The sequence below is a fragment of the Podarcis raffonei genome, chromosome 8, assembly GCF_027172205.1.
Source record: "Podarcis raffonei isolate rPodRaf1 chromosome 8, rPodRaf1.pri, whole genome shotgun sequence".
In the NCBI taxonomy this organism is placed as follows: Eukaryota; Metazoa; Chordata; class Lepidosauria; order Squamata; family Lacertidae; genus Podarcis; species Podarcis raffonei.
Genome location: NC_070609.1, coordinates 66,962,330 through 66,986,849, shown reverse-complemented (window position 1 = coordinate 66,986,849; position 24,520 = coordinate 66,962,330). Strand labels below are relative to the sequence as shown.

General features: G+C 43.3%; 1 protein-coding gene across 1 annotated transcript; it reads right to left on the bottom strand.

The window, feature by feature from the left end:
• Positions 1 to 373: 373 nt before the first annotated feature.
• LOC128419625 (arylacetamide deacetylase-like 4) lies at positions 374 to 12,796 on the bottom strand. The gene is made up of 4 exons (XM_053400536.1): positions 12,620 to 12,796; positions 9,911 to 10,127; positions 5,240 to 5,303; positions 374 to 2,620 (listed from the first exon to the last, which is right to left on the bottom strand). Exons 1-4 carry the CDS (start codon positions 12,794 to 12,796, stop codon positions 1,846 to 1,848), a joined length of 1,233 nt encoding a protein of 410 aa, XP_053256511.1. The 3' UTR covers positions 374 to 1,845.
• Positions 12,797 to 24,520: the final 11,724 nt, after the last annotated feature.

Below are 24,520 nucleotides of genomic sequence, written 5' to 3'. Positions count from 1 at the left end.
AAGACGGGAGCTCACCCCGCCGCGGGGATTCGAACTGCCGACCATGCGATCGGCAAGCCCTAGGCGCTGAGGTTTTACCCACAGCGCCACCCGCGTCCCCATTAGGCTATATCCAATGTTATATCACAGCCAGGGAAGACCCACTGACAAAAATGGATATGGGTAACTCAGGCCCATTAATTTCAAGGAGTCTACTCTGCTTAGAACTTAGCTAGCTGGCTGGCCACTACTGCAGCCCATGTTTTGTTAGCCCAAAAATGGAAAACGAGCAAGGCAACTTAAGCTGACGGAATATTGTGCAGCTTTCAAACTTAACATATAGAATAAAAGAACAATAAGAACATCTGTTTAGAGAAGATTGGAACATGTTTATTGAATATATGGGAGGGTTGTGTACACTTAGAAACGTTGTCAGCATTAAGATGAATTCAACAGTGTAAATAAGTTTTGATGGATGTAATTATGGAATACTGAATGGTTTAGTTTATGTAAAAATGCAGAGATTTATGATATGCAAAATGAACCTTGGAAAGAGAAGAAGGGGGAGTCATTGATATTTTAAGGATGTTTAAATGAGTATTCTAAATTGTAAATTTTATATATATATATGAATGAACTTAAATGCCTACATCCCACTAGATGGCCCACCAGGGGCCATCAATGGGTCCAACAGCAGAGGAAGACAAAGAGGAAGAAGTTTTCCTCTTCTCTCTCACTAACACTAGAACTCAGGGGCATCCTATGACGGTCTGTGTTGGGAGATTCAGGACAGACAAAAGAAAGTAGAAAGGAAAGAACATTATTGATTAAAATAAAGCAGGCATAGCTTAAGTTGTCATCAAACCAGTTCGCAAAGACCCTCGTGGTCAGATAGAATTCCTAAGCGTTTGTTGCTTACTGGTTTGAGAAGGAAGTATGCAGTTAACTTGTGAAGCTGGCTACTGCAAGGGGTAGTGATGGTCAGGAACATGGATGTACTTAAAAGAGGATTAGACAAATTCATGAAAGAGAAAGCTAATTTCTTCCTCTACAGTTAAAGGCAGCATGCTTCCAAATGTCAGCCGCTATGAGCTTTCTCAGGCACTGCTTGTGGGTGTCCCAGGAGGCATCTGTCAGGAATGAGCCAGCTCCCAGTGTAATTTTGCATCCGGCTGCTGAATACAGTCAGGAACAGAGAAGTTTGGAGTCGACGCTGGCTGAGCAGAGCACACAGCTGCCAGCATCGACTCCCTCTAACCTTGGACGGCCAGTTGCCAGGGGAACAACTGAGAGTGGGCTGGAAAACAGCCAAAGGTCTCAGGAAGCTCAAAAAGGCTTGAAAAGCCACACAGACAGTTTTTCGGAATAGGAAGAGGCTGTAGCTGACAAAAAAGTCCAAGGCAGAGGCAAATTGGGGGGCTGCTAGACAGGAAGCAAAATAAGAGATGTAAAGGTCGAAAGTTCAATATCTTCTGTCGACACCCGAAGGAGTCCTCAGAAGGGTCATCTTGAGTGATAATGCTTGGCTTGGCTAGAGTCATCCGGAGTTATCTGTTTGTATTTACAATAAATCCTCCTTTTTAATTACCTACGCTTACTGTGTTATCAAGCTGGGAACCTGGACTCTTGACAGCATCTACCTGGTCATTGTGAGAACAGTATGCAAGACTAGGTGGACCATTGGCCTGAATCTGTAGGGCTTTTCTTATGTCCAGCACATTGACTTTAATAAATTAGACTGTGCCAAACATTTGATCTGACTTTCAGTTTTTTTAATGTTATGATTGGGAGAGCAGGGCATGAAAAAGAATATGCCTGCACAGAAGGGGAAGACTACCAGCGCCGGACAAAACAGGCCATTTATTTCTATATACCTTTTAAGAAATCTGCTACGTGCTGCAAACATTTCCTTGCAGCTGGAAATTCAAATGGCCCCAGGCCAAAAGATATAGTCATTCCATGGAACCCATCCTGAAGATGACGCCATGTCACCGACACACCATTGTCCTCTAGACGTTTCTTGTATAACAGTCCGTCGTCCCGGATAAGATCATACTCACAGGTTAAAATGAAAGTCTCAGGGAGTTGGCAGATGATGTTATCCTCCGCTAAGAGGGGGGAAAACATTGTCTCAAAACCTCGTTTGCAGAGTTCATGAAGCTTTTCCGAAAATGGAGAAGGTACTGCTGGGACATAGCCCCTGCCCTTAAACTCTTCTGGGATGTTGTCAGCACTAAGCCATTTCCAGTGCTTCTGCCATATATCTGTAGAGACATGGGCGCCCTTTATGATTCCATCCACATTGATCATCTTCCCTGTGAGATACTTGAAACCGTGTTTGACAGCTCGTTTCCTGAACAACAGAGGAATGGAACGGTTTTGCTGATAGGAAGGCAAATTGAAGTCCACTGCTTGGAGGAAAGGGTACACCAGGAACTGAGCTTGCACTCTTGGGAGATCCTTCCTTGCCACTAGTTGTTGACAGATGGCTGCAGCAATCGTGCCCCCGCCACTGTCCCCTCCAATGGCAATTCGGTTGGGGTCCACTCCGTATTCCTTTGCATGCTTCAAAAAGTGGATTGCAGCAGTACGGCAGTCCAATACCGGAATTGGATACAGATGCTCAGGAGCTAACCGGAAACTTACATGAAAGAGAGAGATTTTATAAATTCAACAGTGTACATTGCATAGAAAATGAGCATGTTTCTTCATGGCATATTGAAGGTTTGTATGGGGGGTTCTTTTTTCACCCCATGGGGCAAATTCCTGTCTGTGCAACCTTCTGGGAATTACATGATGGGTGGAACCAGAGCCTAAGCAGACATAAAATGCAAAGTTTATCTTTGTACTCGTAGGCTACTTCCTATGAACACCACACATTCCTCCAACTTTGCAAAATATGCACATTCCAGCCAGGCAGATGAAGTGTGTGTGTGTGTGTGTGTGTGTGTGTGCACAAAACAGGGACTATGGAGGTGGTCATCTGGGGTGAGTTCTGAGGGACAGAGTGCTCCATTCAGCCCGCATCCCTGAGGTTTCCAACTCTGGTATATTGCTTTGAATTTTCAAGCTATCTGGGTTTTATTTTAATCTCTCAGTTTAGGGCCACTGTTTTTAATTCTCTCATCAAAATAAAGCACCCTCAGATTATACTAGTATACTGTGGAGCTAAATAAATGCCACAGCTCATCTCCAACTAAGAGTAAAACAGTAGAAATCTGGAAAGAAAAGTTGCTGATTTTCCTGGACATTTTGTCAATTTCCACCCCGACATTGCTGCCGATTGCAATATTTTGGATACGTCTGAGAAATTCCAGACATATGGCAAACCCTAGAACTCCAAAAAAATAAGGTAAAGCTGAAACATGAAAACAACAATAGGGTTAAGGGGTAAAGGTAAAGGACCCCTGACAGTTAAGTCCAGCTGCGAAGGACTCTGGCGTTGCTGCGCTCATCACACTTTACTGGCCAAGGGAGAGACGTTTGTCTGCAGACAGTTTTTCCATGTCATGTGGCTAGCATGACTAGGCCACTTCTGGTGAAACCAGAGCAGCACACGGAAACGCCGTTTACCTTCCCGCTGGAGCGGTACCTATTTATCTACTTGCACTTTGACGTGCTTTCAAACTGCTAGGTTGGCAGGAGCTGGGACCGAGCAATGGGAGCTCACCCCGTCATGGGGATTCGAACCACCGACCTTCCAATCGGCAAGCCATAGGCTTAGTGGTTTAGACCACAGCACCACCCGCATCCCAAGAAGGGTTAAGGATTACCTATGTATATTCTGAGGTATTCTTACAAACTGTGCTATGCCATTATGATGTCTGTTTCTACTTCAATTGAAATGAAACAAAAATATCTATATGACACTGAGAAAGACAAATGATAGTTGTGGACTGAGATTCTATAAGATTTTATAGGAATTTTGCTCCTCTCTTTTCATGCTCCACCTTGGGTAGCGTTGGGGAAGAAATTCCAGTTCAGTTCACCTCTGCAGATAAACACACCTACTGTATTTTTTGCTCTATAAGACGCACCAGAACACAAGACGCACCTAGTTTTTGGAGGAGGAAAACAAGAAAAAAAATATTCTGAATCTCAGAAGCCAGAACAGTAAGAGGGATCGCTGCGCAGTGAAAGCAGCAATCCCTCTTGCTGTTCTGGCTTCTGTGATAGCTGTGCAGCCTGCATTTGCTCCATAAGACGCACACACATTTCCCCTTACTTTTTAGGAGGGAAAAAGTGAGTCTTATAGAGCAAAAAATACGGTAATTTGAAGTTTCCGTACACAGTGCACAAACAGAAACTCAATCATCCTTTGAAACATACACAGTACAGTTTTCCAGCCGAGGAATGTATAGAACTAAATGCTTTACTGGGGTAAAGTGGGCATAAAAATGCATATGTATATTCTTGAAAATAACATACAAAAATAAGGGTGAATTCAAACAAGAATTCAAACAGTTTTTATGAGGACTCTTTTTTAAAGGCAAACTTATGTGGAGAACTGAATTTAAGACTTAAGCAAAAGGAAGAAACTGAGAAAAAATGAAATGGACAAACTAGAGGCCAGGGGTCAGCAAATTTTTTCATCGGGGAGGGGGGGCGGACCACTGTCCCTCAGACCTTGTGTGGGGCTGGGCTATATTTTGAAGGGGGGAAAACAAATGAATTCCTATGCCCCACAAATAATCCAGAGATGCATTTTAAATTAAAGCACACATTCTACTCATGTAAAAACATGCTGATTCCCGGACCATCCACAGGCCGGATTGAGAAGATGATTGTGCTGGATCCGGCCCCCAGGCCTTAGTTTGCCTACCCATGAACTAGCCCATCGGTCCACACTAGGGGTAGGAGAGGTTTAGAGGTTTCAGATCATTCCCTGAAAGTGGCTGTGCTTGAATAAAAGCTACAGATGACGCAATATGCACCTGAATATGACTTTCTGAGAATCACAACTGGGGAGACGGCTGTCGCACTTGGTTTCCCCTTGCTGGCTTCCCATGGGCAACTGGTTGTGAACAGGATGTTGGATTAAATGGGCCATTCACTGACCTGATCCAGCAGAACTCATCCTATGATTGGGGCCTAGAACATAAAAAATATCCAAATGCAAAATGGAATGTCCATTTGAGAGGTTGGCCAAATCGCTATGTAAATTTTAGCAGGCTTCCTCCGGGCTCAGGTCTTAGGAAGGATTAGAAGCTGAGGGGACTCTCACACACCCTTTTTTTACAAAGAGAATATAAGCACTTACTTGACATTCACAACCACTGACTCACTTTGGTGGGCAATATAGCAGCATGATCTTTCAAAGGCTCCTGGGGGGTGAAAACACACAGACACACACAGTCAACAGCTATAGGGGGCAGGGAGCGTCCATAACAAAATTTCCTAGTCATTCATATTGAAATCATTTTGAGTTACAGCCAGCGTTAGCCCTCCTCAAAGTAAATCCATTGAATGAATGAATGAATGAACTTGGGGGGCCACCAGGTGGCACGTTGGAAGATGGCCGACAATAACATCTCTCTGACCCATACGAGGTAATTAAGGGGCTGCTATGGGAAGTATACAGTCTTCCTACCCCCCCCCCAGGAGACGGGGGGTGCTGCCTTGCCAGCGGTGTTCACAATGCACCCCCTGATCTGAGAGATGGGGGTGCCGAACACTTGGCACGAGCCTTCGGTGAAGTCAGATCTTCCTGAAACCGATTCCAATTAGCGCATGCTGGTTGCTTCAGCTCGGAATTATAATTGGGAACATATGATTGGAATGAAGCTGAAGCACATACATCAAGTACCGTATTTTTCGCACCATAGGACGCACTTTTTCCCTCCTAAAAAGCAAGGGAAAATGTGTGTGCGTCCTATGGAGCGAATGCAGGCCTTCGCTGAAGCCTGGAGAGTGAGAGGGGTCGGTGCGCACCGACCCCTCTCGCTTTCCAGGCTTCAGGAAGCCATCCGCTAGCCGTGGGAGACCCAGCTCTCCCACGGCTAGCGGAGCGCTGCATTAATCCCGAAGCTTGGGGCTTGCGGAGCTCAGCGCGCCCCAAGCTTCTGGGTGTCGGCAAGGTCTCCGCTAGCCGTCTAGACCTTGCCGACACCCAGAAGCTTGGGGCGCGCTGAGCTCCGCACGCCCCAAGCTTCGGGATTAGCGCTCCGCTAGCCGTGTCTAGGCTGCGGATAGCAGCCTGCTTCCCGGAGCGTCGGGCGCCCTGAAAGCAGAGCGCCCGGCGCTTTGGGAACACACCCGCAGCGTGGGGAGCCTTGCAGGAGTTCCCCGCAGGGCTCCCCACGTTGCGGATAGCAGCCTGCTTCCCGGAGCGTCGGGCGCCCTGAAAGCAGAGCGCCCGGGGCTTCGGGAACACATCCGCAGCGTGGGGAGCCTTGCAGGAGTTCCCCGCAAGGCTCCCCACGCTGCGGATAGCAGCCTGCTTCCCGGAGCGTCGGGTGCCCTGAAAGCAGAGCGCCCGGCGCTTCGGGAAAGCATCCGCAGCGTGGGGAGCCTTGCAGGAGTTCCCCGCAAGGCTCCCCACGCTGCGGATAGCAGCCTGCTTCCCGGAGCGTCGGGCGCCCTGAAAGCAGAGCGCCCGGCGCTTCGGGAACACATCCGCAGCATGGGGAGCCTTGCAGGAGTTCCCCGCAAGGCTCCCCACGCTGCGGATAGCAGCCTGCCGCCCGGCGGGTGGGGCGCCCTGAAGCAGAGCGCTCCGCGCGCCAGGCAGACATCAGCCAGCCCCACAAGCTCGGGGCACAGCAGGGAGGCGCAGCGCCACTATCCCGCTGTTCCTCGACCTGGTTCGGTTTCCCTGACCTGCTTTTGGGGGGGAAATAAAGGGAAAAAAAATTTCCTTTATTTCTCCCCCAAAAAACTAGGTGCGCCCTATGGTCCGGTGCGTCCAATCGTGCGAAAAATACGGTAATGTTCGAGAGATAAGACTGCTGATTAATGGATCTCTGTGACCAGGAGTGACGGATGGATAAGTAAATCTTCTGATGAATCACCACTAGGAGACTGTATGTTTGGGATGAAGGGGGGGTGGAGGAAAAAACTTTTTTTTTTCTTTGCACGATGTGATATTAATAACCCTTCACCCCAGATAGAAATAAGATCGTTGCATTTTTATTAATCACAAGCAGGAATTCAAGAACTGTGTGGGATGGATTATAACAGGAGAGAGGATTGGTGAATGGTGAGAAAGAGGAAAATTTTTATGACGCAGTTAAAAAATGGCGTCTCGCCAAGACAGGCTTGCCAGAGAAAGAAGGACAGGGGGAGGAGAATTAGGATCGTTCGAAAGAGAAGGAATGTTGGAACGCAAGCTTGACCTGACAGAGCCTCCTGATTCATTTGATTTATTTGGCAAGCCTGAGAAAAGTAAAGGACAGACCGAAGATTTTTTTTTTTTTAATGGAAGCGTTGAACAGAGGCTATCCCTGAGCGATATGATCTTTGAAGAGTACAAAACCCACACAGAGGATGCCTGTTTTCAATCTGCTTGTGGAAATTATCAGACATCGCAAAGAAAGGAATATACGATAACAACAAGAAGAGAAAGAAAGTAATAATGGACTATCTGGATTGAACTGGACAGAACTGTCTAATTAAAGCAGTAATATAAGTGATGTTTGGACTCGTTAAGAGTTTTGGACTCGTGCGGAGCTTGATGTATGGGTATCCCCAACAAAATTTAAAATTTGGCTGTATAATTTGGAACTAATGTGATTTGGATAATGTGATGTGATTGGCCTGTTAATAATTTTTTTTTAAAAAAAAAAAGAATGAATGAATGAACTTTATTACATTCACAGACCAGGATAAAAAAAACAAAAAAACCATATAAATAAAATAGCAGTTAGGATTTTTTAAACTGATAAATGTTGGAGCAGATAAGGACAAAGAAACAAGCATAGGATAAAAACATCTGAATAAAATACAAGATTAAACACGGATAATGGGTGGATAAAAAATGATAATTAAAACAGATAAAAACTAAAAACAAATAAAAACATACAGTTAAAGCAACTGTAAAAGTGTAAGAACTAAAAGACTCGCAGTTAAAACAACTATAAGAGGCTGCAGAGTAGAAGCCTCTGAAATAGAGGACACTCACAACATTAGAAACTGATGTGCAAATATGGTTAAAACAGACAATTAAAACAATGTACAACAATAAATTTAGAAACAATGTACAACAATAAACTATCCCAGGGAGTTGACTCACAGTCACCCATGGAACCGAGTTTGGGGATTTTCATGCCGGACTATTTTGAATTGGGCGATGGTTTGCGCCTACAGATATGTAGACAGAATCTGGCAACCATCCAGGTCATCTTCTGATCCTTGCCTAACAGCAAAAGGTCAAATATTTGCTTTTGCGGGAGGGCAGTGAGCCTCACCAGTAGGGGATCAATGATCTTACTACGTGCCTCTTCATAAAAGGGACATCTAAAGAACAAGTGTTCTGGGCTTCCTATCTCTCCCAATGGACAGGTGCAAAATCTCTGAGCATAGGGGATTTTTCTAAAGGCTCCATCCAGGACCGGCGAGGGAAGAGCCGAGCTTCTGGCAAGTGTAAAGGACCTTCTTGCATTTCTAGATACGAGAAAGAAGAGATATGCTGCCGGTGCGGCTATATATCTCTCGATTTCTCCAATTTTATAGTCGGGGCACCTTGCGCAGTCCTGTTGTCTCTCGGTATATAATATTTTTTGCCTGACTGTGGCTTTTGCCTGGCCCAAGCCCAGACTTAGAAGGGCTTGAGGGGCAAAACCCAGTTTCTGGAGGGTGTTCAGGACTGCAGTCTGCCAGCCTGACTGGAATTGGTCGCAGAGGATCAATGGGGCTATCCCTCGGGGGAGCAGACTCAATGTCAGCCATTTGTAGACTGATGTTAGGCAGATGCTAGCCTCCACTCTCATCATCCCCATTTCCAATCTCACCCAGGCCTCACTATACCCTGCCTTCGTTGACATAAAAGCAGCCTTTGATACAGTCTCCAGAACCAGACTTTGGGACAGACTACAGGGTACCAATATAGATAGAAGGCTCCTGCTCAAAAAAAAAAAAGGTAAATCCATTAAAATTAACAGATATGACTAATTTGGGTCTATTTATCTTATTTTACTTATTTATTGAATAAAATTTTATTTAATAAAATTTATAGGCCACTGGATTGTAAAAAAAAAAAAGGAAAACAAAACCCTGAAACCTAATGAACCTACTCTGGGAGAAACTTAGTTGGATTGAACCAAATACAGTGGTACCTCACAAGACGAATGCCTCGTAAGACGAAAAACTCGCAAGACGAAAGAGTTTTTCGTTTTTAGAGTTGCTTCGCAAGATAAATTTCCCTATGGGCTTGCTTCGCAAGACGAAAACGTCTTGCGAATTTGTTTCCTTTTTCTTAAAACCGGGCGCATTGCTTGAAGAGGTGCAGTTCCGTGCTTCGCAAGACGAAAAATTCGCAAGACGAAAAAACTCGCAGAACTAATTAATTTCGTCTTGCGAGGCACCACTGTAAATATAAATATAAATATAAATATAAATATAAATATAAATATAAATATAAATATAAATATAAACAGAACCAAGGCTCAGTCCACATTTCTGCTTAGTTATTTCTGACCATTTCTGGAACCTCTTTTCAAATCATTTGGCGTACAAAGCAGAAACATGCTCTTTGGCATTTTAAGGATTTTTCATTGACCATTAAGGCTGGTGAGGATACAGAATTGGTCACCAGTGTGACTGGATTTCTCTGTCTCATTTTCTTGTAATAGAATCCCATCCTGCCATGGGAATTTAACTTGAGCTGCATACAGGGGCAGTACAAACCACTCCCACCACCCTCCATGGCAAACATTTCAGGACTCCCAAATTATCCTAGAACAATATAGTTTTAAGATGCTTTCAAAGAACTTACGCATTGTTCCGAAGAGAGCAATACCTCCATGGAAATACATCACTCCTCTCCTGTTCTCAGCAGGTGATGTTTTGGGCCAGTGCACCCTGACTGGCACCCCATCGAAAACCAGGTCCTTTATTACCAGCCCTTGGTAGTGTTTTGGTGATATCCAAACATCTAAGATCCTCCAGATCATATACCTGTGGCAAATGCCAAGTTTTTCCAGGAGCAGCCCCTATTTGGACCAAAACATTTAGCATTTATGATCCGCTTCAGAACTGAGAGGCAAAGAAATGCCAATGTCCGCTGTAGGTAAAGGTAAAAGGACCGAGGGAGCCAGCGTACAGCTTCCGGGTCATGTGCCCAGCATGACTAGGCCGCTTCTGGCGAACCAGAGCAGCGCACGGAAACACTGTTTACCTTCCCACCAGAGTGGTACCTATTTATCTACTTGCACTTTGAGATGCTTTGGAACTTTCGAACTGCTAGGTTGGCAGGAGCTGGGACCGAGCAGCGGGAGCTCACCCCATCATGGGGATTTGAACCATCGACCTTCTGATTGGCAAGTCCTAGGCTCTGTGGTTTAACCCACAGCGCCACCCGCGTCCCGACTTAGAATGGCACAAATCAATCACATCTTCCCCCCTTGCCAGCCCTGCCCCTTACAGTTGGGTTCACTCTCATTTCCTGAATCTCTTCTGCCTTCGCCCACTTTTTGTCACCTTTAGTGATAAATAGGGATGGGGAAAATTAAATTTATTTGCCTTTTAACAACAACAACAACAGCCCAACCTAAACTTCTTACCTAATGACATATGAAAATGCATCACATTAAGGTGAATTGCTTGCAAATATGTTTATTAGTCACAACCGAGCACAAATAATAGGAGGGATATTAGATGCTTAGGAGCCAAATCCTAGGGGGCCAAGGTCCCTACCCTAAGATATTGGAGGGGGCCAAAACAACCCCCCACAGGTTGATGGGCTTTCAAATATGTCACATCCCAATATTTTATTCAAGTTGGCACCCCTGAAGAAGTATGTACTAAAATGCTCGTGCATTTTCATAAGGATTAACATTTAATATTAAGAGGGGGTGGGGAGGAATGGAGAGAAACCAAACCTGAGCGCTTTTTTTAAAAGTTGGGGTGGGCAGGATGAGTAGCAGGGTGGAGCACAGGATTCAGAATCAAAATGCAATGGAAAGACAGGTGGGTTTCCCCCTTTAGGTAGGAATGTTCTAACACCACAGTAGGACACAGTCCTCTTTTTATGCTCCTTCCGATCAGAACCATATTTACCCGGGGGTGTAAGGGGTGTGGGGCACCCGGGCGCTGAATTCTGGGGGGCGCCAGGTGCCTGACACTGAAGCCGCCTAAGCTCTTAACTATCTACCTGTTATGAAATTATAAATAATTTTGATCAAGCTAGAGAAACAAAATACATATATACCTAGGTATTACCGAAATCTATACCTATTGTTTCACTAAAGGACTTTCGACTTTGTGCGCTCGTTTACCAAAGATGAGCCGCACCAGCGCCGCCGCTTGTCATTCACAACGGCGGCGCTTGTCAGACTCAAAGGTGGCACTTCTCATTCACAGTGGCTCTGTGCACACAAAAGTAACTCTTACATCAAAATATTATGGTACGTATTGCATTGAGTTGCTATGCGGCAGCGGCACCTTTGACACGACTGATGTTTCTCCTTAGTAGGTGCCTAAACAATACTTATAAGTTAAATGTGGTGGTGTTGTGTACTTAAGTCTAAGTATATTGTAAATAAATGAGCAAATAAAAAAGTTTGTTTCTTTTTCCTCCCTTCTCTCATAAACAAGAGATAAGGCATGGTGTCTGACATAAACATAATAAAAGTTAATTTGGGGGCTAAACTAAATTTGGGGGCGCTGAGCGAATCTTTGCACCCCGGCAGCGCATATGCTAAAGACGGCCTTGCTCCCGATGGAAACACGCCGATGGGGACAGATATAACCCTGCTTTAAGCCATTTACATACTGTCTTCTCTTGTATATTAGTTGCTACAAAACTCAATGACTAAGCTATTTAGGGGCAAAACGTCGGATTACTGGGACAATGTCCGAGCACTGAACCACTGAGATATCACAAGTGGGCTCTTTATTACTGCATTTTCTTTCTTTTTTTTGTATAATTAATTTTTATTCAAATTTCCAATAACCAATCCAATTACAATTTAACATCCAATTTAACTTATACATCTTATAGACTTCCGTCAGCCTATCTGACAATTTCCATATTTTTCACAACTTTTCACATTCCTTAAATTTATGTTGCACTTTAACAATCCTTATTTTATCTTTTCATTTAAGCGACATTCCTTACTATTCTCTTCACAAAGCTTCCTGAAATCCAACAAGCGTTATTACTACTGCATTTTCAGAGGGAGAGACTTGTAACACTGTAAATATGACAGCTGGACGGAATTCGTGTAAGTGCTTTGAAAAGAAAAACCACTCCTCAGGCTGCGTGCAAGAAAAAACACCAAGAAACCCTCATTTGCTTGAAGTGTGGAAGGCATTGTCACAATGTGGTTGGGGAGTGGAGATATTAGAGATGGGCAGAGTAATTCACAAGACACAAGTTGGAACTCAAAGATGCTCCCTCTTCCCTGGACAGAGGCAGACACAGGCAGTCTGTATCCCATACAAGTTGCTCAGTAGGAGAAAATGATCATACACACACACTTACCAGTCCAAAGAGATATCCCGAAGCCATACTGATAACATGTAATTTTGCACCATGGGTGATTCCTGGAGGAATGTGGGTCCTGGTGAGATGGTAATAAACTCCCCATGCAAGCAGCAAAGAATGGATTAAAATGGCCACATATAATGTCAGCATCCACAGAGTTTCACTGAATGCCATTCTCCTTAAGCAAAGAAGCACCAAAGAAGGGAATTTCCTTGTAGCCGACGCAGGTGACTTTGGCATAGAAGTACTTCATGCCTTGTGAAACACAGCATCCCTTGCCATCCCACACAGATCTCAGGTGAGAGAGGGGAAACGAATCACTTTAATAGTCAGGTCACACATTCCAGGCCATTCCTTAATTCTATAACATCACAGCTATTCTTCAGACAGGAAGTATGGGTGTGTCAGGAAAGATGAGTGCTGTGTGGCTGGAATAATGGAGCCTACCCTGCCCTGTCAGTTGCTCTTGCCAAAGCCCAATTGCTGCTCATACAACTCCAACGGCTTTTAGAGTTGGTTAACTTTAGAGTTTAAACCTTACGCTGAAGCACAAACCCCTCCTGCAAACACAGTGATAACAACACCGTGCAGCTTTTATTAAGTCACTTGGCTACAGTAATATGTTTAAAACCGACAGATTCTGAAGTGTAACAGATCCAGCGTGAGCATTGCACTACCTGTTTCTTTCACAAAGATGTCAGAGCTGAATACAGCACTAGCCATCAATCCAGGAACAAATGCGCTGGAATAGAAGAAATGCAACAAGATAGCTACACCGGAAATACAACAATTTAGAAAAAGAGTGAACATGAAAGGGGTCCCCACTAGCTCCCAAAAGCATGTGTACAGCTGGATCTAACTATACAGCTCTACATCAGTTTTCTAGAAACTTAACAAAAACACTGGCCAGTACAGTCTTTGGATATTTAGACAAAGGACATCCACTGGACAGTGCTGCTGAAAGGTTACCATCTCTTGGGATGGTGGCTCTCCTGTGAGCCATATCTGATGCCAGGAGAACTCTTTTGAACCAGAAGAAACACAAAGAGGCAACAAGCACACAGATATGCCTTCTCTGGGCTCATCAATGGCTTTGTATCCAGAGCACTCCAATGGACAAATGCGTCGGTTTCTATGTACAGCTGTTCCATGCATGGCACACTGAACTCCACAACGCTGTGCTTGGTGATCTCCTGGGCAGAGACCTGAGGGAACCATCCTTCCTCTCTGTCATATAGCTGCTACCTTAAGTACTAGCTTTCTTCCCTCGGCAGGAGCAAGATAACATTATCTTACCTTTCCCGCCCCAACCTGGCCACAGGGATCCATGCAACGGTCACCTCCAGGCTTGACTACTGTAATTCGCTCTAATCGGGGCTGCCCTTGAAGCTGTCCCAGAAACTCCAGCAGGTGCAGAATGCAGCAGCGAGGCTCCTCACGGGGTCTCTGCCATGGGAGCATATTCACCCAGTGCTTTTCCAGCTGCACTGGCTCCCGGTGGAGTACAGGGTCAGATTTAAGGTGCTGGTTTTGACCTTTAAAGCCCTTCATGGCCTAGGACCCTCATATCTACGGGACCGCCTCTCCCAGTATGCCCCACGGAGAGCCTCAAGGTCCATAAATAGCAACACCCTAGTGGTCCCGGGCCCTAAGGAAGTTAGATTAGCTTCAACCAGAGCCAGGGCCTTTTCAACACTGGCTCCGGCCTGGTGGAACACTCTGCCTCATGAGACCAGGGCCCTGCAGGATCTGATTTCTTTCCGCAGGGCCTGTAAGACAGAGTTGTTCCGCCTGGCCTTTGGCTTGGAGCCAATTCGATTCCCTCCCCCTCTTTCTTTTTCCTTTTCCTTTCTCCTCCTGTGATGAGGCTGCATTTTAATATTTTAATATTTTAATGTATCAATATTTTAATTGTTGTATTTTAATCTTGTTTTTAAGCTGTATTCATTCAACTTGTTTTTATTATTGCTTGTTAGCTGCCCTGAGCCCGGCCTTGGCTGGGGACGGCGGGGTATAAATAAAAAATATTATTATTATCTCATCTGTCTGCTTCACCAGGTGAACTTATGGAATCGCCCCCCACCTGAGCTCTCCACCCATGTCTTATTTGTGCATCAAAGTCATGATCCATCGGTGCAATCAATCGGGTATTCTGTGTCCACAGCAGTCTTCTGTTTGCCTTCACTGTCCTTGCTCATGATCCCTCAGACACATAGTTTCTGTGCAAAGTACAACTTGAATCTGGCTCAGGAGCATCTGGGTTTTCAGCTTTCTCTACTGATAGCTAGCTGAGTGTGGCATAGCTGAGGGCTGGGCAACTCTCCTCACTCTTTTTCTTGGTGATAATCTGTAAGAGAAGCATAGCTAACATGAAGAGGTAGCAGTTTCCACATTTAGAGCCCTTCTGGACTGCCTCCCTTTTGCCATGCTCAAGGAGAGGTTTCCCCCCCTGTTTTCAGCAGCCACAGGGAAGCAAAAATCATTGGGGAATTCTTAATTTTTCTGAAATCCAGCTGCTTCTGCAGTGCATGTTCCAATAGTGGACATTAGTAAAATAGGGACGTCTCCCCAATTACATGGCATTCACCAGGAGCATGGAAAAAGACAAGAAATTTTCATAGATGTACATGTGTACAAAGAACACCTCAATCACTAAAGACAAACATATCACATTTTCGTCACCACAAACGGATGTGGCCCAGACTAATTCATGCAGTTGTGGTGCAGGTATACATTTAATGTAGATTGTAACACCAACACTAAATAAGTCAGAAGGATGGAGGAAATGGGTGGGGTGGGAGGTTGTGCTATATTCTTGTGTAATCTTCTCCCACAGAAATTTAGGGGAAACCCAGCCCTCTGCTCATCTGCTGAGCTATGTGTGGAGTTTTATAATTTGTGTCTATTCTGATAAACTGTGGAGATCAGGCAGGCTTGATAGGATGGAACGTCCTGCTTTGCCCTCCCGAAATGTTGGACGGTATGTGATTCTGTTTCCTTATGTAATTGTAATGATCTCAGGCAGGCAAGCAAGTTCCGGTAAGAATGAATCAGTCTCTGGCAGTTTTATGGTACGTTTATTTACAATTAACACCAAGCTAGTGGCTCCGAGCTTGCCACTCTTAGCTATGAGTTGGTCACTCTGAGTCTCTGCCCCTTTTGCAGCACAAAGGGAGTTAGGGGGAGGCGGGTGGATGCTATCTAGAGACTGTGAATCTGTTAACTCTCTCTCTCTTCTGGTGTTTCTTCTGCTAGCTGTTCTCCATCCAGTGTATCCCAGCTTCTGCCTTCTGAACTATGCCCCTCTGCAAACCACTGTTCCAAATCTATACTGTCCTCCTGCTCCTGAGAAGATTCAGGATCAGTGTGAGGGGTGGCTCCCACCATTCTTCCTTGGTGCAGAATGGTCCCTGACAGTGCCAGGGCTCTAACAGGATGTTGGTGTCCTCCTGCCTCTTTCCAAGGAGACACCAGGGGAACATTTAGGGGACTAGCCTAGTCCCCTTAGTCCATTGACCACACACCACTGATGTCAATATTAAATAGCACCAGATATAAGAGAGTCCCGGGTGAGACAGAGACAATACAAATCAAAAGCATTTGCAGATGAGACGGTGATTTCTGTAGAAGAACCAATAGTGTCAATTCTGAAAGCATTAGGAGAGATAAAAGTTTTTGGAGAAATAGCAGGTCTTAGGATTAACCAAGATAAAGCCAAGCTCCTGGTAAAAAAACATGAATGATGAGAGTAAAAATGAATTCCAAATATATATGGATATAAAATTTACAGCATGTTACGGTTTAAGAGAAAATTATAATGTTATATAGATGGTACCGAACACCTAGTAAATGGGGCAAAAAATGTATAAATAAAAGTCAAATAGATATTGGAAATGTAAAGAGAAAAAAGCACCTTTTTCACATGTGGTGGTCTTGTAATAAGGTTAAAGCTTACTGGAAAATGATATATAATGAATTGAAAAAGATAACATTCATTTAAAAAACCCAGAAAGAAACTTTTCTTTTGGAAATTATAAGATTAGAACTACCCAAACAGTATAGAAATTTATTTATGTATGCAACTACAGCTGCAAGAATATTATTTGCCCAAAAGTGGAAGGATGAAGAGGCCCCAACAAAAGAAGATTGGATACAAAAACTAATGGAGTATGCAGAAATGGTGAAACTTATCGGAAGAATAAGAAATCAAGACTACAACAGAAAACAGAATGAACAGAAAAGGGGTTCTTGCTCCATCAGAGTCTGCTGAGCTGGTGCAGAAAATCTGAAGAGACAATACTGAAACAAACAAGAGAGGAACCTAGGAATAGGATAAACTCTTAATTCCTCATAATTCCAATGGCCTTTATCTGAAAAGACAGCATTGGGCAATTCCGACTGCTCCGTCTGGAAGATATTCCTGCCCTTAATTGAAGATTAGATGCTGTACAAACAGGTCAACATGCCATTATCCCTGAATTATGTGGACATAAAGCCGCAGGGTTTAATGGACCAAAAGTTCACCTAGATGAAAATGTAAACATGTTTTTAAGGATTGCAGTTGTTGGAAATTAACGTAGATACATTGGGTCAATCAACCTGGCCTAGGGAATCAAACTGGGCCAATTTGATTTGAGATCTGGGCTCTGTCTGGAATCCAGTGCACAGCCCTATTTGTCATGGAAGGATCGCCTCATGGCGAGGTATGCATTGGTTGTGACTGACTCTCCTCACAGGGGTGGTGAACTAGTAAAGGTAGTCCACCGGAGAAACGGATGAAACCTCAGGGATTTCTGAAGGCTCTGAGGTATTTTCCAGGCAGCACAACTGGTGCTCCTTTTGAGACCCTAGTTTCAGTGTGGAATGTTGGGATGGAGTGGGTCATTGACATTATTCCGCCAAAGCATCTTGAGGACTCCAGGAAGCTCCTTAGATTTCTGAGCAGCCCTGGGCAATAAAGCGGGCATGATTGCGCCAAAGGGCAGGTGGCATAAGTCTCTGCAAGAATCCAAGAGAAAAGAAGAGGAGGAGGAGGAGGAGGAGGAGGAGTTTGGATATGATATCCCACTTTATCACTACCCGAAGGAGTCTCAAAGCGGCAAAGAATCTCCTTTTACCTTCCCCCCCCCCCACAACAAACACTCTGTGAGGTGAGTGGGGCTGAGAGACTTCAGAGAAGTGTGACTAGCCCAAGGTCACCTAGCAGCTTCATGTGGAGGAGCAGGGAATCAAACCCGGTTCACCAGATTACGAGTCCACTGCTCTTAACCACCACGCTGGCTGAGGTACAGTCACATAGCCTACCATACAGCAGTGATGAAAGCAAATATGTTGTGTCCTTCAGCCTCTAAAGCACCCTCAGTGATTACCCAGCAAAACTGTTTATAACACATATAACACAACACCAGCCTTAAAATACCTACATTGGATCCCAGTATGTCTCTGACCACAATTCAAAGTGTTGGTGCTGACCTTTAAAGTCGTAAATGGCTTCGGCCTTGTATACCTGAAAGAGCATCTTCACCCCCATCTTTCATCCCAGACATGGAGGTCCAGCTCCGAGGGCCTTCTGGTGGTTCCCTCACTGTGAGAAGTGAGGTTACAGGAAACCAGGCAGAGGGCCTTTTCAGTAGTCATGCCCAACCTGCAGAACACCCTCCTGTCACATGTCAAGCAAACTATCAGACAAAGAAGACACCTGAAGGCAGCCCTCTATAGGGAAGTTTTTAATGTTCAATGTTTTATTGTGTTTGATGTGGTGGCTTCTTCTTCTTACCATTATTATTATTATTATTATTATTATTATTATTATTATTACAACAACAACTGGTGCCGATTCTATTTTATTTTTTAATCTGGTGCTGAAGTGACTTCAAAGCAATCCATTAGAATCTATTGCAGCCCAAAGGATGTTCCCTCTGGAATTTGTTACACACACACACACACACACATGAATTTGCAAACCTTTCCTTGGCTACGCAGAGCTTAAATACGTGACCTTTCACACACCCTTTCAAACACATGCATTTGGAGAGGATCCCTAACTCGACAGAGAAAGAGAGAGGGAGGGGGACCTGAAATACAAGACAAAACTATATCAGTATTGGATATAGCATTTTACACTGGAATATGGGACATTCTTGTTTTATACAGGACAGGTGGTAACCCTACTATGCTGTGCAGGATTTAAGTTGGATTTAGTTTTTTTATATACATGTTTCATCAGGATTCATTCTTTGCATAATGTGTCTATGCCGTTTTGCAGGTTGTGAAAACAACCATGCCACAAAAAAATACATTGATGCACCTGGTCACAGACCAGGATAAAAAACAAAACACACACACACACACACACACACACCACACATACACAAAAAACCCCATATAAATAAAATAGCAGTTAGGATTTTTTTTAACTGAGAATTGTTAGAGCAAATGAGGACAAAGAAACAAGCATAGGATAAAACATCTGAATAAAATACAAGATTAAACACGGATAATGGATGGATAAAAACTGATAATTAAAACAGATAAGAACTAAAAACAAATAAAAACATGCAGTTAAAACAACTGTAAGAGCATAAGAACTAAAAGACTCGCAGTTAAAACAACTATAAGAGGCTGCAGAGTATAAGCCTCTGAAATAGAGGACACTCAAAGCATTAGAAACTGATGTGCAAATATGGTTAAAACAGACAATTAAAACAATGTAAACACAGTCCCAGAAGAAGAAGATCTGCTGAATAACTTTACCAACTTACCAGATAAAGAACAAACAAGCATACTCAGTAAACTGACGAAACTACAGGCCAGATTGACCGAAATTCACCAACAAGGCCAACAAAATGCAGTAGAAACAATACACAATCAAACCTCACACCTACCAGCCCTCTCCCCAAAATGCATAGTCAAAAAGAGAGCTACTAATGGAACTTTCAAATGTATAGATGCAGAGCTTCAAATCCAGCCTCCTTTAAAATATGAAATGACAAGGAAAAACTCCAGCAATGAGACCACAAATTCCTGGCTGAGATATCAAATACTAGCTCCAAACGAAATAGGTACCCCTTATTTAAGTACTACAAAGGATTCTAACATTGCCGAACAAAAGATGACCTCCAACAGACCTGACACACTGAGCTCAACACCAAATGAAACCAAAGAAATGGAAGTAGAGACCGAAAACAATCCTACTGTCCATAATAGCCCACCAACCACAGAAATCTCTCAGGAACAAGGAACAGCTAAGGAAGAAAATCAAGAAAGGGAGGAAATTCTAATTTCCCGCACTTTAAAAAAGAATCTAAAAGATCCACCATTATGTTCCCCACCGAAAGTAGCGACAAATGGCTGTATCGGCACAAGACAAAATCCCTCGCTGGACTCAATAACAGAATTAGAATGACTAAATGCTGTCAACCAGCCACCAACTCAAAAACGGATCCTACGCTTGCTGTCCTGGAATATTGCAGGGTGGGGAAACAAAGACGGAGACCCAGACCTAATGAACTTCTTTAAAGATTTTGAATTAATACTTCTACAAGAAACATGGTCAACTAGAGATATTAAAATCAATGGATTCTCCTCCTATACGAAACCCGCATTGAAAATAAACACGAAGGGCCGGCCGAAAGCAGGGTTCTGTTGTATGATCAAAGACAACTTAGGGTTTGAAATCAAGCAGTTAGAAAAATGCTTGCCACTTGCACAAGCCCTACTTTTAACCCAAAAAGACGATACTTTGCTACTTGTAAATGTCTATATCCCCCCATCCAAAAACAACAGCAACAGTGAAAATTGGTCACAACTAACCTTTTATATAGAAAATTTGACCGATAAATACCCAAATGCCTCATTGATAATAGCAGGTGATTTTAATGCCAGAGTGGGAACCAACAATGAACAACTATGTAGCAAACTAAATTGGAATACTGATAATGATATCGCACATGCCTTGAAAATAGGACGATTCTCCAGAGATAGGGTTGTAAACAACGAAGGCTTACGCCTACTTGAATTATGTAACAACTTTAATTTGCAGATTGTGAACGGTTCAACAAAAGGCGATAGAAGCGGGGAGTTTACATACTTCTCCCCCCGAGGATGCAGTGTCATCGACTATATTCTTGTCCCTTATAATATTATAAATTCGATCATGGACCTCAAAATTGGAACGCGTACTGAAAGCGACCATCAGCCATTATTGTTGTCTATTAACTTAAAGGATGAAACCAAGATAACCAAGCACAATATTATAGAACCCTCTCAATACAAACAAATGACCCAATTAAAATGGTCCCAGGAAATGAGTGCAGTAGTGGGGCAAAAACTTACAGCCAACCTGAGAAAACAAGTATTATCCAACTTAAAGACCACTAATTCCTACAGCGATATTCCGAAAATTTATAATGAGATCTTCCAAATGTTCGTAGAACTTAGTACTCCACCTAAAGTTTGGGTACTTAAACATAGCGCTAGCCCTTGGTTTGACGATGAATGTTTCCAGCTAAAAAGAAAACTGCGCCAAACATTTAAAAATAATCGCACTAAACTAGAGCCCTCTTATCTTGATGAAAAAAGAAAATATCATTACATTCTGGCCGAAAAGAAACAGAAATATGCAACCCAAAAATGGCTACAATTACTCGACTCAATTCAGAGTAAAAATAACAAAGCGTTTTGGAACCTAGTGTACGGAGGATTGAAACCCGAAAATCAACTAACTCTACCACCAATTGCAGAATCCAAATGGTCCCAATATTTTACATCGGTATTTAACAATCTACACAGTGAACTTAAAGGAAATGAAACCACTAAAAATAAAATCAATAAACTCCAGGAGTGGCCAAGGGTAGAAGAAGAGGAAATTAGAGAGATAGTTAAAAATTTCAAATCGGGGAAATCTCCTGGGCCAGACGGTCTACCAATAGAATTATTTAAGACCTATATAGATTGGTGGGCAGAACCCTTAGCTCAATTGTTTACTCTCATAGATAAATATGGGATCATACCTGAGATATGGTTAAGATCAATAATTATCCCAATCTTTAAAAATGGCGACCCAAAAGAACCAAGGAATTATAGACCGATAAGCCTATTATCAGTGATAGGGAAAATCTACGCTAAGCACCTTTTATCTAAACTCCTTACCTGGATGAAAAATCTAAATTTACCAGGGAAAGAACAAATAGGTTTCTCCAAAGGTTGCTCTACATTAGACCATTGCCTTATACTTATGCATTTGGTTGAAAAATACAGATCTCAAAGGCAATCTAAGATATATGCTGCTTTTGTAGATTTTCGTGGTGCATTTGACTCAATTGACCGCCCAAAGCTGTGGAGGAAACTCGCAGAATTAAAAATTGATCAGCGCTTATTGATCCTAATAAAAAATTTATACTCTTCCAATATCTGTCAAGTCAAACTTAACACCAAAGGTCACCTTTCATCAGACATCCCAAACTCGAAAGGGGTAAAACAAGGGTGTATTCTTGCCCCCTTCCTATTTAATTTATTTTTATCAGATTTGCCAGATCACCTTCAAAAAATAGAATCACATGCCCCTAAACTTAATCAGAAACCAGTTTCTCTATTATTATACGCAGACGATGCTGTTCTACTATCATTAACGAGCTTGGGTCTGAAACGCCTTATATCTTCTCTGATCCTTTACTGCGAATGTAACAAGCTCTCTATAAATTACGAGAAGACAAAAATTTTGGTCTTCTCGAATGGTTGGAAATTAGAGAAATGGAAAATAAGAGGGCAGGAAATTCAACAAGTGAAAATCTATAGGTATCTGGGAATCTTATTCCAGAGCAATTTAGGGTGGGCAAATCATTGCACAAATGCCATAAAACAGGCAAAGTGCACCTCATCAGCTGTTGCCCGTTTTTATTATCAGAAAGGCAATCAATTTATTCCTGCGGCCAATCAGATATTCCAAACAAAAGTGCAATCCCAGATACTCTATGGAATCCCGCTATGGGTCCAAGCATATAATAGTGATTTAAAAAAGATTCACTCCAGCTTTCTGAGACGTATTCTTGGACTCCCAGCTGTGATCAAATATGAAACAATGTGTGCAGAAATAGGCATACACACAATGGAATATTGGGCCTGGTCCACCTCAATAAAGTACTGGTTACGCTGCCATTTTCGCTGCCCTCCATCAAGTCTGCTCGCTGATTTGCTCAAAGACTCCTACAAATCAAGATGGTATCAGTACCTCGAAAAAAAGATTGAATCTTTAGGCATCGAGCTGGAGCCCCTGTACAATTCTAATGAGCAATACATTTTCCATAATATCCTAACTAGACTAAAGGATGTCGAGAGGCAAAATATTATGGCAGCTGTAAACAAAATTTGTTCGCCCATATTCTATGATTTAAATATCTTAGATAGCAGAGCCAATTACGTCACCAAATTAATAATTCCAGCCCAACGTAGGGCTTTTATGCTGGCCCGTTTGAATGTTTTTCCCTCAGCATTTGTCAGGGGAAGATATCAAAACATCCCTAGAAATAAGAGATTCTGCAGATGTTCTATGAATGTCCCGGACACGGTAGAGCACATTCTCTTTCAGTGCCCATTGTACAGTACGCTCCGTCAACGCGTGCTGTCCCCTCTTCTGGGTGGTCTGGAGCCCCAACAAGGTGAATGTGTGGGATTCTGCCTATCCGACGTTGACCAAAGGGTAACGGCGGGGGTAGCCGAGTTTTTGGTAGCAGTCCTCCAAGGAGCAGGTTAACAAGGAAAACCACTGATTTTATATGTATATATATATATATGTATGTAGCCAACTGCTGCCTTTCTGTTTATATCTCAAGGCTTTTATATGTTTCTTTCTCTTTTATCGTTTTATTTGTATAATGCCTAATAAAGGTTTGAATAAGTAAGTAAGTAAAACAATAAATTTAGAAACAATGTACAACAATAAACTATCCCAGGGAGTTGACTCACAGTCACCCATGGAACCGAGTTTGGGGATTTTCATGCCGGACTATTTTGATTTGGGCGATGGTCTGCACCTACAGATATGTAGACAGAATCTGGCGACCATCCAGGTCATCTTCTGATCTTTGCCTAACAGCAAAAGGTCAAATATTTGCTTTTGCAGGAGGGCGGTGAGCCTCACCAGTAGGGGATCAATGATCTTACTACGTGCCTCTTCATAAAAGGGACATCTAAAGAACAAGTGTTCTGGGCTTCCTATCTCTCCCAATGGACAGGTGCAAAATCTCTGAGCATAGGGGATTTTTCTAAAGGCTCCATCCAGGACCGGCGAGGGAAGAGCCGAGCTTCTGGCAAGTGTGAAGGACCTTCTTGCATTTCTAGATACGAGAAAGAAGAGATATGCTGCCGGTGCGGCTATATATCTCTCGATTTCTCCAATTTTATAGTCGGGGCACCTTGCGCAGTCTCTCGGTATATAATATTCTTTGCCTGACTGTGGCTTTTGCCTGGCCCAAGCCCAGACTTAGAAGGGCTTGAGGGGCAAAACCCAGTTTCTGGAGGGTGTTCAGGACTGCAGTCTGCCAGCCTGACTGGAATTGGTCACAGAGGATCAATGGGGCTATCCTTTGGGGGGGCAGACTCAATGTCAGCCATTTGTAGACTGATGTTAGGCAGATGCTAGCCTCCACTCTCATCATCCCCATTTCCAATCTCACCCAGGCCTTACTATACCCTGCCTTCGTTGACCTAAAAGCAGCCTTTGATACAGTCTCCAGAACCAGACTTTGGGACAGACTACAGGGTACCAGAAAGCAGAGGAAGGCAGACCCAAAAAGGAACCATACAGGAGTTGTGCCAAAGTTTTGGCCTTGTATAATTTTAGAGCTGCGGGGACAAAGAAGCCCCCTTGTACTCTGAAGAATTTAAGGATACAATTTGTGG

Coding starts and splice junctions, on each gene's coding strand:
- LOC128419625 (XM_053400536.1), bottom strand. CDS start 12,796: ATGGCATTCAGTGAAACTCTGTGGATGCTGACATTATATGTGGCCATT. Junction 5,304..9,910: donor TGCTCTCTTCGGAACAATGC/GTAAGTTCTTTG, acceptor TTCACCCCCCAG/GAGCCTTTGAAAGATCATGC. Junction 2,621..5,239: donor TCAGTGGTTGTGAATGTCAA/GTAAGTGCTTAT, acceptor CTTTCATGTAAG/TTTCCGGTTAGCTCCTGAGC.